The sequence below is a fragment of the Phycodurus eques genome, chromosome 17 (assembly GCF_024500275.1).
Source record: "Phycodurus eques isolate BA_2022a chromosome 17, UOR_Pequ_1.1, whole genome shotgun sequence".
Lineage (NCBI taxonomy): Eukaryota > Metazoa > Chordata > Actinopteri > Syngnathiformes > Syngnathidae > Phycodurus > Phycodurus eques.
In genome coordinates, this window is record NC_084541.1 from 16685007 (window position 1) to 16699423 (window position 14417).

The 14417-nt window shown below is 41.7% G+C and overlaps 2 protein-coding genes across 2 annotated transcripts; one reads left to right on the plus strand and one right to left on the minus strand.

Annotated features, from left to right (window-relative positions):
* Positions 1-2368: 2368 nt before the first annotated feature.
* On the plus strand, positions 2369-4059 carry LOC133416377 (glucose-dependent insulinotropic receptor). Its single transcript, XM_061703228.1, has 2 exons — positions 2369-2852; positions 3494-4059. Exons 1-2 carry the CDS (start codon positions 2369-2371, stop codon positions 4057-4059), a joined length of 1050 nt encoding a protein of 349 aa, XP_061559212.1.
* A 1842-nt stretch (positions 4060-5901) lies between these two features.
* Positions 5902-13426, minus strand: LOC133415961 (dual specificity protein kinase CLK4-like). Its single transcript, XM_061702524.1, has 13 exons — positions 13345-13426; positions 10541-10638; positions 10366-10457; positions 9795-9918; positions 9637-9703; positions 9312-9425; positions 8437-8603; positions 8114-8208; positions 7912-8041; positions 7117-7199; positions 6623-6702; positions 6464-6554; positions 5902-6392 (listed from the first exon to the last, which is right to left on the minus strand). The coding sequence occupies exons 2-13, from the start codon at positions 10575-10577 to the stop codon at positions 6237-6239; spliced, it is 1236 nt and encodes a 411-aa protein (XP_061558508.1). The 5' UTR covers positions 10578-10638; positions 13345-13426; the 3' UTR covers positions 5902-6236.
* Positions 13427-14417: the final 991 nt, after the last annotated feature.

Below are 14417 nucleotides of genomic sequence, written 5' to 3' on the forward strand. Positions count from 1 at the left end.
CACCCACTCATTTACATCCATCAATTTATTTTTAATATGCACGACTCACTTATTAGTTCCAGTAATACCTATAAAACACCACAGGGTGACAGTATTGCTCAGCATTACGTGACTGTCAAAGGTGGGGGGAGTTTTACTTTTATCGAAAAACGTTTTCAATCAAAACCAAACACTTGTTAATTCAAGCAATTGCTACAAGTCTCAGTATCACTTTCTGTTCCTTTGCCATTATGCGACTGTCAAACTGGGGAGTAGTCTTGTTTTATTTATTTTATAATTTTATCGTCAAAATGTAGCTTTTTTAAAAAAAGCAAAAACACGTACTAATTCCAACAATATTTAAAAAAGTATCAGTATCATTTCCTTTTCCCTAAACACGACGCATCTGTCAAACAAGAGAGTGGTTTTCCTTTATTTCAGTTTTATTATAGAGAAATTAACTTTATTTTAATATAAACATGTTATACACTACACACTTAATAATCCAGCAGTATCTACCTATCTTTTACATATCTGTCCATGTCTGAGTGGTTTTTCTGACTAAATAATGAAAATATTTTCATTTTATAATGAATGTTTTTTCACCATTTTCATTCATTATTTTAATATACTGTACACCAGTATCACCTCTCATTTATGTCTGTTAAAGGGTGAGTAGTTTTACTTTATTTTAGATGTATTCCCAATTTTTTCATTTTTATTTTCCGAGATCATTTTTTTTTTTTAAACAATTTTTGTCACCATTTCTCCTCATTGACTTACTTTTAATATAGGAAACAAACACCGGTATCAATTCCCGTTACCCCTCCTTTACGTGTCTGTCAAAGTCTGAGTAGTCGTATTTCATTTTATTTGTATTACACTTATCTTTACCAGCTCGTGTTCCCGTTCGGAGGTTTTGCTGTCTCAATACCAGTAGGTCGCGAAAATAAATACGCCACAAATCACTGGTCAATGCTCAAGCTTGGCTTTCGTCACTTTAGTTCTCAACATCACCTCAACACTGCATCCAATTTTGCTCACCGATTCCTCCTTAGCAATAGCTCCTCCTTGGTGAAATGTTGATGTTGATGTTGTCAGGATGGAGGCCTGGCCTCGGGGCGGAAACAGAACCTAAAGGGGAACCCAGACCCCTTGCTCACGGCCCGCCGGCCGCAAAAACTGCTGAGGCAGGCGCTTTTTTCAAAAGGTCCTGAAAGGTCCAGCGGCGCTTGGATAACATTGATGCATTGTGTCAAATGTGGCAGGAGCTATTTATGCGTTGTTGTTTTATTTTGGGAGGTGGGTGTTGGTTGTTTGACAATGCAAAATACTCGAGAGAAGAAAAAAAAAAAAAAAAAAAAAAGCTGTCATTTTGAGAGGAACGTTTTGAGAAATAATGTTGACATTTTCTGAAAAATAAATACATAAAATAGAAATACGACAAGAATGAAGTTGTAGTTTTTCGAGGGAAATTTTGAAGGATTAAGTGCAAATTTATGAACAAAAAAACTGAAATACTACATTCATAAAGTTACTTTTACAGGAAATAATGAGAAAAATAAAGTTGGAATTTATGAACAAAAAACAAAAAAAAGAATAGTACAAAAACTTTTTTTTAAATTTCGGTTTTAAAAGAAAAAAATCTCTTCATCCTAAAGGGGGAAAAAGCATAAAATTCGGAGAAAAAGTTTTTATATAGTTGTACATTTCTGGAATTTAAAAAAATATATATATTTTCCTTAAGAAAGAGAAAGAAAATGTGTCATTATCAGAAAACTAAAAACATGAAACAGAAAAAGATTATGATTTAAATTTAGGGGAAGAAATGCAAATAGGCTCAGCATTTAGATGAAAGTACAACGGAAAATTTTCAAATTACGACTTTACTGTGATGACGTTTTAGCCGTATTAAGACATCAAAATCCTCCCAGAATGCGTTTGTCTTGTAATGTTCAAATCCCCTCCGCTCCCCCCCGTCTTTTCACCGTGACCCTGATCCTCCCGTGTACCAATATCAGGTTTTTGAATGCAAATTTTTCTCATCTCGACGTGGCCGTCGACTGCTCGGAGAGCGTGACGCGAGGCCATGAAAATACCATCGTCCGGCCGTATCTGTTTGTGTGTGAAGCCGAGTGGAAAATGTCCTGTAATGGCAAATGTCTCTCCTGAGGGCAGGTGGGAGTAAAGTAGGTCTGGCGGGGTTGGACTTTAACTAAGCTTGCTGTTTTTTTCTTTTTCTTTTTTTAAATGACTACCCGAGACTGGATCCTAGGCGGGGATGTTGGGGAAATAAAAAGCTCAATTTCTCAGAGGGGCTGGATGGCGGCAGGTGTGCACAAGTTGCTCGTGCAGTCAGCGTCCGGATCGCGAGAGGATTGACGGGAGCATGACTCCGGCCGAGGTGAGGCCGCTGGCGACGGGTTCGGTCCTGAGCGTGGCTTCCTGCCTCATCGTGGGCACCAACCTCCTGGTGGCCGCCGGCCTCCTGCGCCTCCTGGCCAAGCGGCGCAGCCAGAGCCGGTGCTTCGTCCTCAACCTGGCACTGGCCGACACCCTGGTGGGCTTGGCCGTCACCGGCCTGGCCACCGAGGACTTCGGTACCGACGTCGCCTCCGCGGACTACCGCTACGTCCGTCAAGGTTCCAGAAACTTGACATCTCCCGCTCCTGGAAAGAGCCGTTGTTTGATGCGGATGGCCTTTGTGATTTCGCCCTGCACGGCGTCTATTTTGTCCATGTTTCTGATCTCGTTGGACCGCTATGCAGCCATCAAAGTGCCCCTGAGGTACTCCAGTTTCTCTGGAAAGGGGTCAGCGGCCGGGTCCCTGGTGGCTCTTTGGGCTTGTTCGCTCCTCGTGGGATTCTCACCAGGTAAAACCAGCGAGTTCAGTGAGTCAGTACATTTACATGCGCAGTACCGGAGACTTTTATCTGGCATTCATGCGCAGTATGTAAGATCGTCATGGTATAGATGCACAGTACCAAAGACCTTTGCACAGTACCTGAGACTTTTATTTGGTATAGTATACATGCGCCTTAACAAAGACTTTTGCCCAGCACCAAAAAACCTGTATTTGGTATACTGTACATGCGTAGTGTCTCAGACTTTTATTTGGTATTTTGGATGATCTTCATTCGGTAGCATTTGTCTTGGCTGCACTTGTAACGATAATACAAATGGGATTGTTTCTTTGACCAATCACATTTCAAATTCGTCCTCACAGGGCCAACTAGCTTGCCTACAATAATGGCAGCATTTCTACGTCCTGTGATCGGTTGGTCGGAGCAAGCAAACCAAAGTTCCACTTAACGCATCGCTACAAAAAACACGTCTGTAGCAGTCTGCACACCATCCATCCGTGATATAGTTTATTTGCATGTTTTTGTACAGTATCGATGGTTTGTATAATTGCGACGCAATAGCGGCGTTATTGTGGGCGATTATGTCGGGTAAGTCTTAGACACCGACCGCTCGCGTCTTTTCCTAAACAATGGTGCCCTTGCGTCCACAGTGATGATCCGCCAGCTGCAAGCGGACGACTTCGGTGGCCTGTGCGCCTTCTTCTCCGTCATCTGCCCGTCGGGCATCATCGTCCTGTTCAGCGTGTGCTTCTTTCCCGTCCTCTCTGCGTTCGTCTACATCTACATGGACATCCTGAAGATTGCCCGCGGCCACCAACGGCAGATCTTCCGCATCGGCCGTGCGGGCTCTCGGACCACCGACGCCCACCGGGACCCTCCTCGGTGGCCTCGAGCGAGGAGCCGGCGACAAAGCCACGTCAAGGCCCTGAGGACGGTGGCCCTGCTGGTGGGCTGCTTCCTGACCCTGTGGTGCCCCTTTTTCTTGGTGAGCATCGTGCAGCTGCTGTGTAAAAGCTGCCGGCTCATCGCGGTGTTGGAGAACCACCTGTGGCTTCTGGGCATGTCCAACTCTCTCATCAATCCGCTGGTGTACGCCTGTCGGCAGAGGGAGGTGAGGACGGAGATTGCCGACATGTTTGCGTGCTTGGCGGGAAGGGGGTCGGCTCCCGGACCCGTCTTGGAGGTTTGGGACCTTCGGTCGCACGCGCAGACTTGAACTGGTGGCTCAACCTGGCAATTCCGCACCTCTGGAGTCTATCTTCGCTTACGTTCGACAAGAGAACGGTACAGGAACTGTCATCCAGCCATCCATTTTGAATAAACCTTTTCACCATAACATTACACGTACTTGCAGGTGGCAGAAGCTTTAGCGATTCCCAACGGCAAAACTAGTAAACTCCTACGCAATTTGAAACCGGAACCTTTTGAACGTGAGGCAGACGTACTCACCACATACTTCAACGCGCTACCACCAACAATTGGCTTGCGTATTTCACCGTCCGTACAATGTTTGCTTTATTTCTAACTGATTTGCTCGACGACTCCAGCTGCCTTAACGGGAGCTAACAAACCCATGGACCCTGCGGTTTATCTAAGGGTTTTCATATGTCTAGTTGATTATTCAGCCATGGAAACGTCCTGGTTCGCTCCAGGCAATAAAACCGCCACCAGGGCCGCGTGGATGAGGCTCGGCTTGGATACATATTGACTTAAGTGTGACCGCAGGCTGCGGTGTCTGTGTAATCTAATCAGCCGAGGCAGGCAATAAGGCCTAATTCGGCGTTACTTGCTGCAGTGCAGTAAAAAAAAAATGTCCAAACGGGATGTTTTGATGAAGTCAACCGAAATGGCACATATTTATTCACAAAGAAGAATGAACAGAAAAGCAAGCTAATGTCATTTGGTAACAGGGATGCTCTCCATCGTGACAAAATTCTGTTGAACAAGCAAGAAACCGAAACCCCTTAAAGCAACAGGTTGATGTCGAATGTACTTCTATACGATCAACCCTCGTCGATTCACCAACTAACCCTACTTGCAATTTGTTTTTCTTCTGGAGAACATAACTGAAACTACTTGCTGAAAAATGCAAATCTTACTGCCTAATTAAGTATTTTTGTTTTATTTTCATGGTGACCAGACGTCTATACTGTATAAATCAAATTGTACCTTTAGGCTCTATCATGGCCGCTTTTGGGAAATTGAAACCCATGAAAACAACATTTTGTTTGGGTTATTTACTGGCTTGAATCATACAAGTTGCGTAAAATGGGTTGCGTTCTTAACACTCGAACATTTCAGTTGTTTTATATTTTCAACCAGATTACATTGTTTAAAAATTTAGCGGTGCTCTAAGAGACGAGTGGCTCATCTAAGGAGTTTATCAAGCTACGAGCCGTCGTCCAGGCTATTTCGCGCTTCGAATTCCATGCAAACATTCCTGATATGAGCGCTGTATGGACAGTGAACTCAACTCACCTTTCAACAAGCAGCAGTTTGGGAGATAGTAAAACAATTCTTCAAAAAAAGAGAGTTCAAGCTCATAAGTGTCACTCCCACCAAACTAAACATAAAACTAATTACACATTGCATATTTAAAACAACCTCACAACCTTGCTTCCTTTCCAACCTTCCGCTAGCTTAATACGAAATACAATGCATAATGCCGTAGACGTGCTAACGAATAGCATTGATCGTCACAGTGTTATAACCCTTTAAAGCAACATACAGTGGAGCAACACATGGACAGAAATATAACCAATACTCACAGGCACAAATCCTTTATCCTATGAGAAAAATGATTAATATTACTGCAGTGCACTGAGTCATGTATAGTAGTGGTGAAAGTCTTCTTTGTTTGTGTCTTCATGACTGCATTATACTGCCCCCGGTGGCCGTGTTGCACACACCAGAAGGAGTCGCAATGAAATAATAGCAATGAATAAACTGTCGAAGTATTTACATTCTATTTAATTATGACTACGTATTTCATAAAGTACATCATATAGAGTGATTTTTTTCTTTATTAAAAAAACACATTCCAAATTTTGTTGTTGGGTTGTTTGGCGAGGCTGGAATGGGTTAATTAATGGGTTTATTTGAGTTACGAGCGTGGTCACAGAATGAATTTAAACTCGTATCTCAAGACACAACTGCACTGACAATACGTAAAAATGTCATTTCCGAGTTTGTTTTACAACCTGCGCATTGTGCAAACCATCTGGAATTTGAAGGGTTGAAAATAAATGAATGGATATTTTCCAGAGTATTTCTTTTGTCCACAATTTGTCATTGTTTGCCATTTGCAGCTGGTCTTCGTCGCTAAAGCAAATAGCGAGGGTTCACTGTGTGTGTGTGGGTGTGTGTGTGTGTGTGGGTGTGTGTCAGTTTGTGTTAGCTTCTTCGCCTTCGCCTCGCCATCCTGGCGGGTTCGAAAAACGGGTGCCACAGCGCCTCCTCCAGGGTGATGCGCCGGTCCACGTCGTACTCCAGCATGCAGGTCAGAAGGTCCAACAGCTGCCGCTCGTCCTCGTTACGCCTCGGCAAGCTCTGCCCAAAGCGGACCGGACCAAAGTCACGTCCTGTCTGACTTTCTGACCGACTTCGTGTGTCCAGCGTACCTTGAGAGGCTTGCAGTGTTTCCGCACGTATTTGCCCGAGGAGCTGTGCTCGTCCCAGTCCAGATGCCCGTTGAGGACGTAGTGCTGTTTTCTAAACATTTAACGCTACTGAGTGGGGTGTGATGTTTGTACATGCATATTAGTGTGTATCTGTGGTACCCGGTTTGTTTCAGCAGGTGTGGCGGGACGGGTCCCAGGATTTTTTCCATCATGGCCAGGTGTTCTTGACTGTCGTGGGTCTGGAACGACACACAGGAAAATAAATGACCGGCCTTTTGTGAACAAGAAGGGACTTTAGTGAGGATTTTCGATGAGTAGTGTTACGCATTCGAGTCCATTCCTTCGACAAGAAAGGAGCACTGAGTTAGCAGTGTTCGTAGCTGGTTAGGTAGCCGGCTTTTGTGAACAAATGACTTTGATGAAGATGCTGAGTGACGTCGTGACAAAACGGAGCATTAAGCACTGACTTAGCTTCTCGTGTCAGCCGCTGTTGTTTAAGTGTACTTTGAACCCCTGTTGATCGCGAGAGCGCCTTCTTGTGCCACGCGATCACATATTCAAACTCGTTCGATGTAAGCCGTTCGGAGCCTCGGAATCAACTATGTCGGGACCCTCGTCAAAAGGAAGCCCCGCTGGAAGTTGTGTGTTCATACCGGGAATAGCGTCTGTCCGAGGTAGTACTCCATGAGAACGCAGGCCAAACTCCAAACGTCACATGACTGATTCCAGCCTAGATCTGACCACACACACACACACACAAATAAAATCAAATAAAATAGTGAACAATTCTTCAAAAGAGAGACTTCAAGCTGTTTATTTCCACTTCCAGTTGGAGTTTACTGTCAAACTAAACATTAAAACAAAGAGACACATATCCCATAGCTTCGCCATAATAAAGTCTGTTTAGCTTAGTGCTAACAAACAATGCAAAATTCCATAAAAGGGCTAATGAATAGCATCTGCGTGACGGTGTTAAAACCCTTGGAGCAACGAATATTTGAACGCAAACGGTGGAGCAACAGATGTAGACAGACAACAATATTCACAGGGATATTTGGTATCCTTCGTGAAAAATTACTACTATTACTTCAGTTTACTGAGCCAGTCGTGAAACTCCTCTTGGTGTGTGTGTCTCTTTGTCTGTGTTACACTTCCCCCAGGTAGCACAATGTACATTGAATTGAAGCAAAAAACAATTGTCCAAAAATGTAAATTTTTGCATCCATCCAGCCATCCTGTTTTTTAAAGTATATTGTGGGGTGTTATGTTTCTTATAAAACCATAACACAAACATGTAATGGTTATCTTGGGCACGCTGGAACAGATTAACTGCATTTCCATTCATTTCAATGGGGACACATGATTTGAGATGTTTTGTGTTATGAAAGGGTCACAGAACAAATGTATGTGGTTTTTGTTCTGTTTTTGTTTTTTGCACATCTTCATACCGAGTATGATTTCCGGAGCTCTATAGTGGCGCGTTGACACCAGGGATTCGTGGTGCTCATGGTCGAAAATGGCGGTGCCGAAGTCCGCCACCTTGACATCCAGACTCCTGATCTTCCTCTCGTCGCGTTTCTGGCCCACACAAATGTTTTCACTCCAGGTTTTTATTTCGGTGTTTAAGGGTGACGGTGCGGATGCTTTTACCGTCGCGTCGTTGTACTCCATGTCGTAGTCAGAGCAGACGAACAGGATGTTTTCCGGTTTCAGATCGGTGTGTGTCAGTTTATTGCGATGCAGGACTGGAAAAACACACAAGAAAATGCCTTAACAGGGGACATGTTATGGAAAATGGACTTTTAAATAACCTGTATCCATAAATAATGGTGTCTCGAGAGTACCTGCCCACTCATCAAGCGTGAAATCAAACAACCAAACACCCCGCATGTGTCTGTGAGCGAGCCGTTCTAAATTTTACTGGATTATGACATCACAGTTAGTCTAATTCACACAATTCCGCCTTGACTCACAGCTGACAGCTTGGAAGATCTGGAAGGCCATGTGTCGGATCTGCTCCACGCTGAACGGCAGGAAGTGGTTTTGTCGCAGGACCTCATAGGTACTGAGTCCCAGCAGCTCAAAGACCAGGCACACGTGGCCTTGGTGCTCGAACCAGTCCAACATCCTCACACAGGCACTGGGAATGAGAAAATAAAGCAAATCAGATCTTGTTGGACAGTGGTTCTCTAACTTTTTACACCAAGTACACCAAAAAAAATACTCAGCTCTCCAAGTATCGCTATCATGACCAACATTAAAATGCAGTACTGTATAAGGAAGCGAGTCATGTTGTTATTTTATGTTATAGAGAGCCCAAAACGTCCTAGTAGTCAACTTTCTGGTGGGTTCACAACTTAACATTGAAGCAAACATAGCTTTGCTAGCTAAATGGGGAAGTTCATGTTGTAAAAAAACTGTTTTGCTTAGTTTTTTTAAGTTGTGGCGGTCCTCAGGGCTCCTTTCTCAAGCCACCATTGGAATGTTTTTTATTTTTTTTTATGATACAATCAAGTGTTCCTCAAAAACGAGAGATTTGAATCCTAAAAAGGATATTTAATAGTAATATAAGGCACTGTAACATTATGCACAGTCTCAACATTAACACGGTGCTTAAATGTAGAAAAATATAAAGAACAATAACAACTTAAATAAGGATTCAATTAAAACATATTGCACATAAAAGTTAATGAGGAATTTTACCTAAATTCATGTTAAAAATCAAATAGTTCTTAAAGATTAATTACAAATGTACCACACTTAAAAAGTTAAATACAACTGAACTGCACTTTGACTTATTCTTTCATGTTGCAATTAAAGGGAGCCTGCAGACAACAAGTCAACTCACAATCTGTTGTCGTCGTCCAAGGTGTTGATCTCCTCCAGGACGGCGATCTCACACTTGGCTGCCTGCCGGAAGCTTCTGATGTTGCGCACAATCTTCACGGCCACATGCGCACCTCTGAAACACATGAGCAAAGACATTCCTGTTGCGCAAGAAACTGATTTCCCACTTAATGAGCCTCTTTGAGGTTTGACACACTTTGCAATGATCAAGTTTTAGTCATGTTGAACAAGGAGTGATTTTGAGCACAGTGGTACCTTTGACCTACGAGTTTAGTTCTTTCGTGACCCAGCTCGTAACTCAATTTACAGATCAAACTGTGTCTTACCTGCCTCGGTCAATGCACTCCACCACCTTTGCGAAGGCTCCCACTCCCAGTGTGGACACCACCTCATCTGGGAAGGACAGGTCGACATTGATTTATTGACCGACTTCGATTAGCCCAGTGAGGGGCATCGGAGACATAAAGAACAAAAATCCCCATACACTGTTCCTTGAGCACGAGGCTGACGTGGTAGAGCAGGTGACCCTCTTCTTCGTCGTAGTCACGACCGCCGCCGGCCTGACTCCTCCGAACCTCGTCGTCATCGCTGAGGCGAGTGGACTCGAGCTGGGGTGAAGAAAAGCATGCTACACTATTACTAATGTGAGACAACCTAAAAGTGACTTTTTAATTGCTTAGAACCGAGCCCCCGATATACCGCGGTTCATCTTTCGTCCCCCCGACATGCTGGATTTTTAACTGATCATTTTTAATGTTTTTTTACAGTATACCGCCAAATCCGAATTTAGAGTTGCGAGCCTTCAGTGTAGTACCACGTTATGCTTCCCCTTCCGCTATTGTCCTGTGTCCTTATGAATTGTGCTGTGTCTCGTATTCTTCTGTTTTATATTGTAATTTGTATGTTTTACATTCCAAAAATATATTAAGCCATTCATTCAACAGTTTCAGATTTGTTTTTGGCTTACAACGCAAAGTAAAAAAACAATACATATAAATAAACCAAGTGAAGGCTACGAGCTTAAAAAACTCGAACGTTGGAGCACTTGGACATACAGAGTTGTGAGTCTTTGTAGAGCTGTTCTGGTTGGCACTACTGCGGTTCTTTGTCTCAACATGGACTGATTCTCTTTTGGCCTTGTTGTTGTCTACAAGTGAAGGCAAATCATGGATCATCTGGCTGTACAGGCACTCAAAAGTTATGACTTGGACAAGAATCATGAGGAAATACCTAACCAAGAACCAAAGTCCTGGTCTTTCCTGCCCATTGTGCTGATGCTTCTGGGTCGCGTCGCCCCGCTTTAGCTCCTCTGTTTGAGACTTAAAGAACTGAAAAACAAAGAAGACGCTTTTGAGATGGCGAAATGACAAACTTTACTCTCAAGCCTAGTGTCCACCATGCGGTACAGTCCGGTTCAGTGAACCTTTTGTAGCGGTCCATCTGCTCAATGAACGGGCGAAACGTTTCGGAGGGGCTCCGTCACTTTATTTGCAGTTTGCTACCAAAAGACAAGAACCACGCTAGCATCATGAACTAACCAATAGAGCAGAAACGGAAAACAAACAAAAAAACAATAACAAATATCTATACTACTGAATGATATCAAGAAACTAACGGAAAACAACATACCTTCTATAATAATTGGGTAAAAATAAAACTCTCAGAGGGACGTATTTCGGATTTTTTGTTGATTTGTTTGTAAAATTAGGAGGCTACTTCCTGGTTAAAGGAAAACAACATACGATGACAAGACCGTAACCCTTTTGATTTTGGGACCAAATAAATAACAATGATAATACAAATTTGAGTTTTTGCCTGTTTGTCAATCCATTTGTCAGCTAGCAGGCTATGTTCTGGTTCGCGGAGGATGACGCAAGATTTCAGGATCATACTATTTTATATTTGGGGGACACGGAACAATTACGTGTCAATTACGTGTCAACAATTTTTGGGTTTGTCTATTCATTAGCTAAGAAACGTCTTCCTAGTTGAGGAGCACTGGATGTATGGGACTGCCATTTTGCATTTCTATCCAATGTTGCACAAAATTCGAATGGGCTCTTCCTTGGCAAATGTGGTTTTGTGGAAATCTGGTTCACCATGTTTTTTTCTTGTAATCCTGCTGATAAAAAAAAAAAAAACCCCAAAAACAACAAATGTCAATCAAAACTAGACCTCTTGCGCATGTGCATGGCTGTGGTCATTCCTGATTTTGATTGGCCATCCTGTCACTGATGTACTTTTGCTTTTAGCCACCTTTTAAAAATGCCTAAATGACCTTTAGCTGTTTTGATTGTCATCTTAACAACATGGTGTCCGCAGGCGTACGGTTTTACTCATGTGGGCCATGGCCAAGGTCGCAGTGCCCCATAAACCCACTTCTACAAATAGCAGACATGCCATTGGTAGCGAGGGGCCCCTCTCGCCCTTAGTGTCATTTCTTACTCATCTTTTCGTCGCTTCATGCCCAAATCACATTCAAATTCAGACAGGTTACTGATGAGCAATGCTATATGGCATATTTCTCAAATTGTCAAAAAAGGTGGGCGCAAGCATCGTGAGTACGTCCGTCCACCTAAATTTACAGTTGAATGTAATAGTAAATTATTGTTTTTGTGAAACGGTGTCCAACTTACTGAATCACGACATAGTAATTCAATGTTTTATTTATAATTTCAACATGTAATCTAATTTACTGTCATTTGATTTATTTTTATTTTTATTGGCCTTTATTTTTGTATTTTAACAGTTTATGTATTTTACATTTTTTAAATTTCATTTACTTTCAAATCTTTGTTTTTTTTTTTTTATTTGAAAATTGTATGCATTTTTCACTTTCCAAATGTAATGTACTTGGTGTATTTTTTGTTTTACACATCATATATTTTAAATTTTTGAAAAATATATTTGGTTTGTTTTCTAAATTGTATTTCTAAAATTGTACATATATATATATATATATATATATATATATATATATATATATACATATATATGTACATGTGTGTTTGCCATTGATGTGGTTCACAATCAATAGAGCACATACGGTCCCAGCGGCAGCAGTGCTGGACTGTAAATCAGGGGCGAGGAAGACTCTTAGCGCTTGTCAACATGCTTGATTGTTGTCACTCATTTACAGTAATAAGAGCGTGAAAGTCTCAAAGCTGCTGCCGGGGTGTCGAGTGTCGCGAGCATCACGCTGGCCAAGGTGCGGCGCATTCGGCATCTAATGTTTACACTGTTTAAATTGACATTTCCCTCGTTATGATCCTTTTCAATTAGACTGGTATGGCAAACGGCTTTTTTAATGTGTTGGGTTTTTTTCTTCGCTAAATATTTTCCATCAATTACCTCAGGGATCAATTATAGGCACCCTATAATTCTTCATGAAAATAATATTGAAGAATATTTACTACTGCTGTTTTATGACAATAGAGATTTCAATATCTAGTGTTGCCACCAGAGCTTTTGAGTCAAGTCTTGGTCTCTGAAGGGGAGTGGCTAAGAGTGTACAACACGCACTCCGTGTTTGAAACCAATATAGCCGAATGATTATGGTGGTTCCCCTCTGTGACGGGTGATGTATTTATTAATTTTTTTCTGGGAGTTTTTGTCACCAAAATAGTTTTATTTTATTTCATATGTATATGAAAATAATGAAAACAAAGATTTTACAAACTGTTCATCAACAAACTATTACTATATTAATGAAAAAAACATTTTAGAATTAAATGTATACATTTACTCAGCAACTTCCATGTATTAAGTAAAAATGTATTTATTTTAAAATTCAACTTTTTAAATTTACATTTAAAAGTGTAAAAATTTATTTTGGAATTATATTACAAAAGGCCTTAATATTGTCACGTCTAAACTAATTTAACAAGTTGTTAATGAATAACTATCATATTATTTCTATGCCTTAGCTTGTTTGGGGACATTTTCGACAAAATTAGCCTGGCAATTTTACATAGAAATCCAATTACAAAGTTAAAATTAAAATTACTCGACTTTAAAAAATGTTTTGTACTAACCTGAATACGACGAATGCTGAATGAAAGCTGCTATGTTGTGTGTGCTGTTCTTCTCCTTTGGCTCGGTGCTCTTTGGGATCTCCTCCTGTTTTGTTTGACTCCAGTCCCTTTTCTCCTCTTCCTCTTCCTCCACAAAAGGTGAAACGTGAGTGCTGAATGCCACGCGGCCTGCCAAAAAAGGGAGTACGAAATTGGTGTGACCAGTGCAATAAAACATGGTGTCCTTCGAAAAAGCCAGACGTTAGACATTCCCTCGAAACACCGCAGCGGTGGTAAAAGTCACAGCCAGCTGCAGTGAAACGAGACACGGGGAGTAAGGTGGTGGTGGGTGGCGGGGTGGAAACACCGCTGTCCCCGAATCAGATGGTGACCCAGCACGGGCTCCTCTTTCAACCAAAAAAAACAAAAACAAACACACGGCCTTTCTAATTTTACTAGCAGATAATGGTTTTGTGAAGTAAAGGTACACCGCATTCAATGAGGTGGTAGGACTCACACGGTGTTCTTTGACACCTAAAATGTCAAGTTGCGTCAGTGATTTAACGACAAACATGGAAAATAATACAGGATTACATTCACACAAATTAAATCCGTCATGTTATCAGTAAATAAATATCCAAAAATGTCCTCCTAGTCAACTTGTTGGTGGCTTGACAATCTAACTTTGAAGCAAACATACAGTAGCTTAGATAGTTAAACGGTGATGGACATGTAAAAAAGTCAAAACCTTGCCAGTATGACTAGTTTTAAATGTTTAGTATGAGAATCTGACCCCTGGATTGACTAAATGTATTGTTTCACTTGGTTTCTGAAGTTCCTCGGGGCTCCTTTCGAGAGCCACCATTTTAAAATAAATGTCAGTGTTATGGTACAATTAAACTAAAGCTGTTACGGATTGTTTTCAAGTTTCTATCCTAAAGCAGCAACATAACCCGAATTTGTACATAAATTTGAACATACTGTAGTCTACCATTAACCTATCCCAACGCAGTAGTAAAGTCACAATTACAATAACTTAAAAATAGACAAATTATGGGAGGCGGTGGTCCTCATGGCTCAATTCTCGACACACA

What these genes read in the sequence shown, in the direction of transcription:
- LOC133415961 (XM_061702524.1), bottom strand. Translation starts at nt 10,577, where the DNA reads ATGGGCAGGAAAGACCAGGACTTTGGTTCTTGGTTAG. An exon ending in CTACAAAGACTCACAACTCT is followed by an intron (nt 9,919 to 10,365) that starts GTATGTCCAAGT and finishes TCTTCACCCCAG; the next exon opens with CTCGAGTCCACTCGCCTCAG. An exon ending in TCGGACAGACGCTATTCCCG is followed by an intron (nt 6,703 to 7,116) that starts GTATGAACACAC and finishes GTGTCGTTCCAG; the next exon opens with ACCCACGACAGTCAAGAACA.
- LOC133416377 (XM_061703228.1), top strand. Translation starts at nt 2,369, where the DNA reads ATGACTCCGGCCGAGGTGAGGCCGCTGGCGACGGGTTCGGTCCTGAGC. An exon ending in CCTCGTGGGATTCTCACCAG is followed by an intron (nt 2,853 to 3,493) that starts GTAAAACCAGCG and finishes TTGCGTCCACAG; the next exon opens with TGATGATCCGCCAGCTGCAA.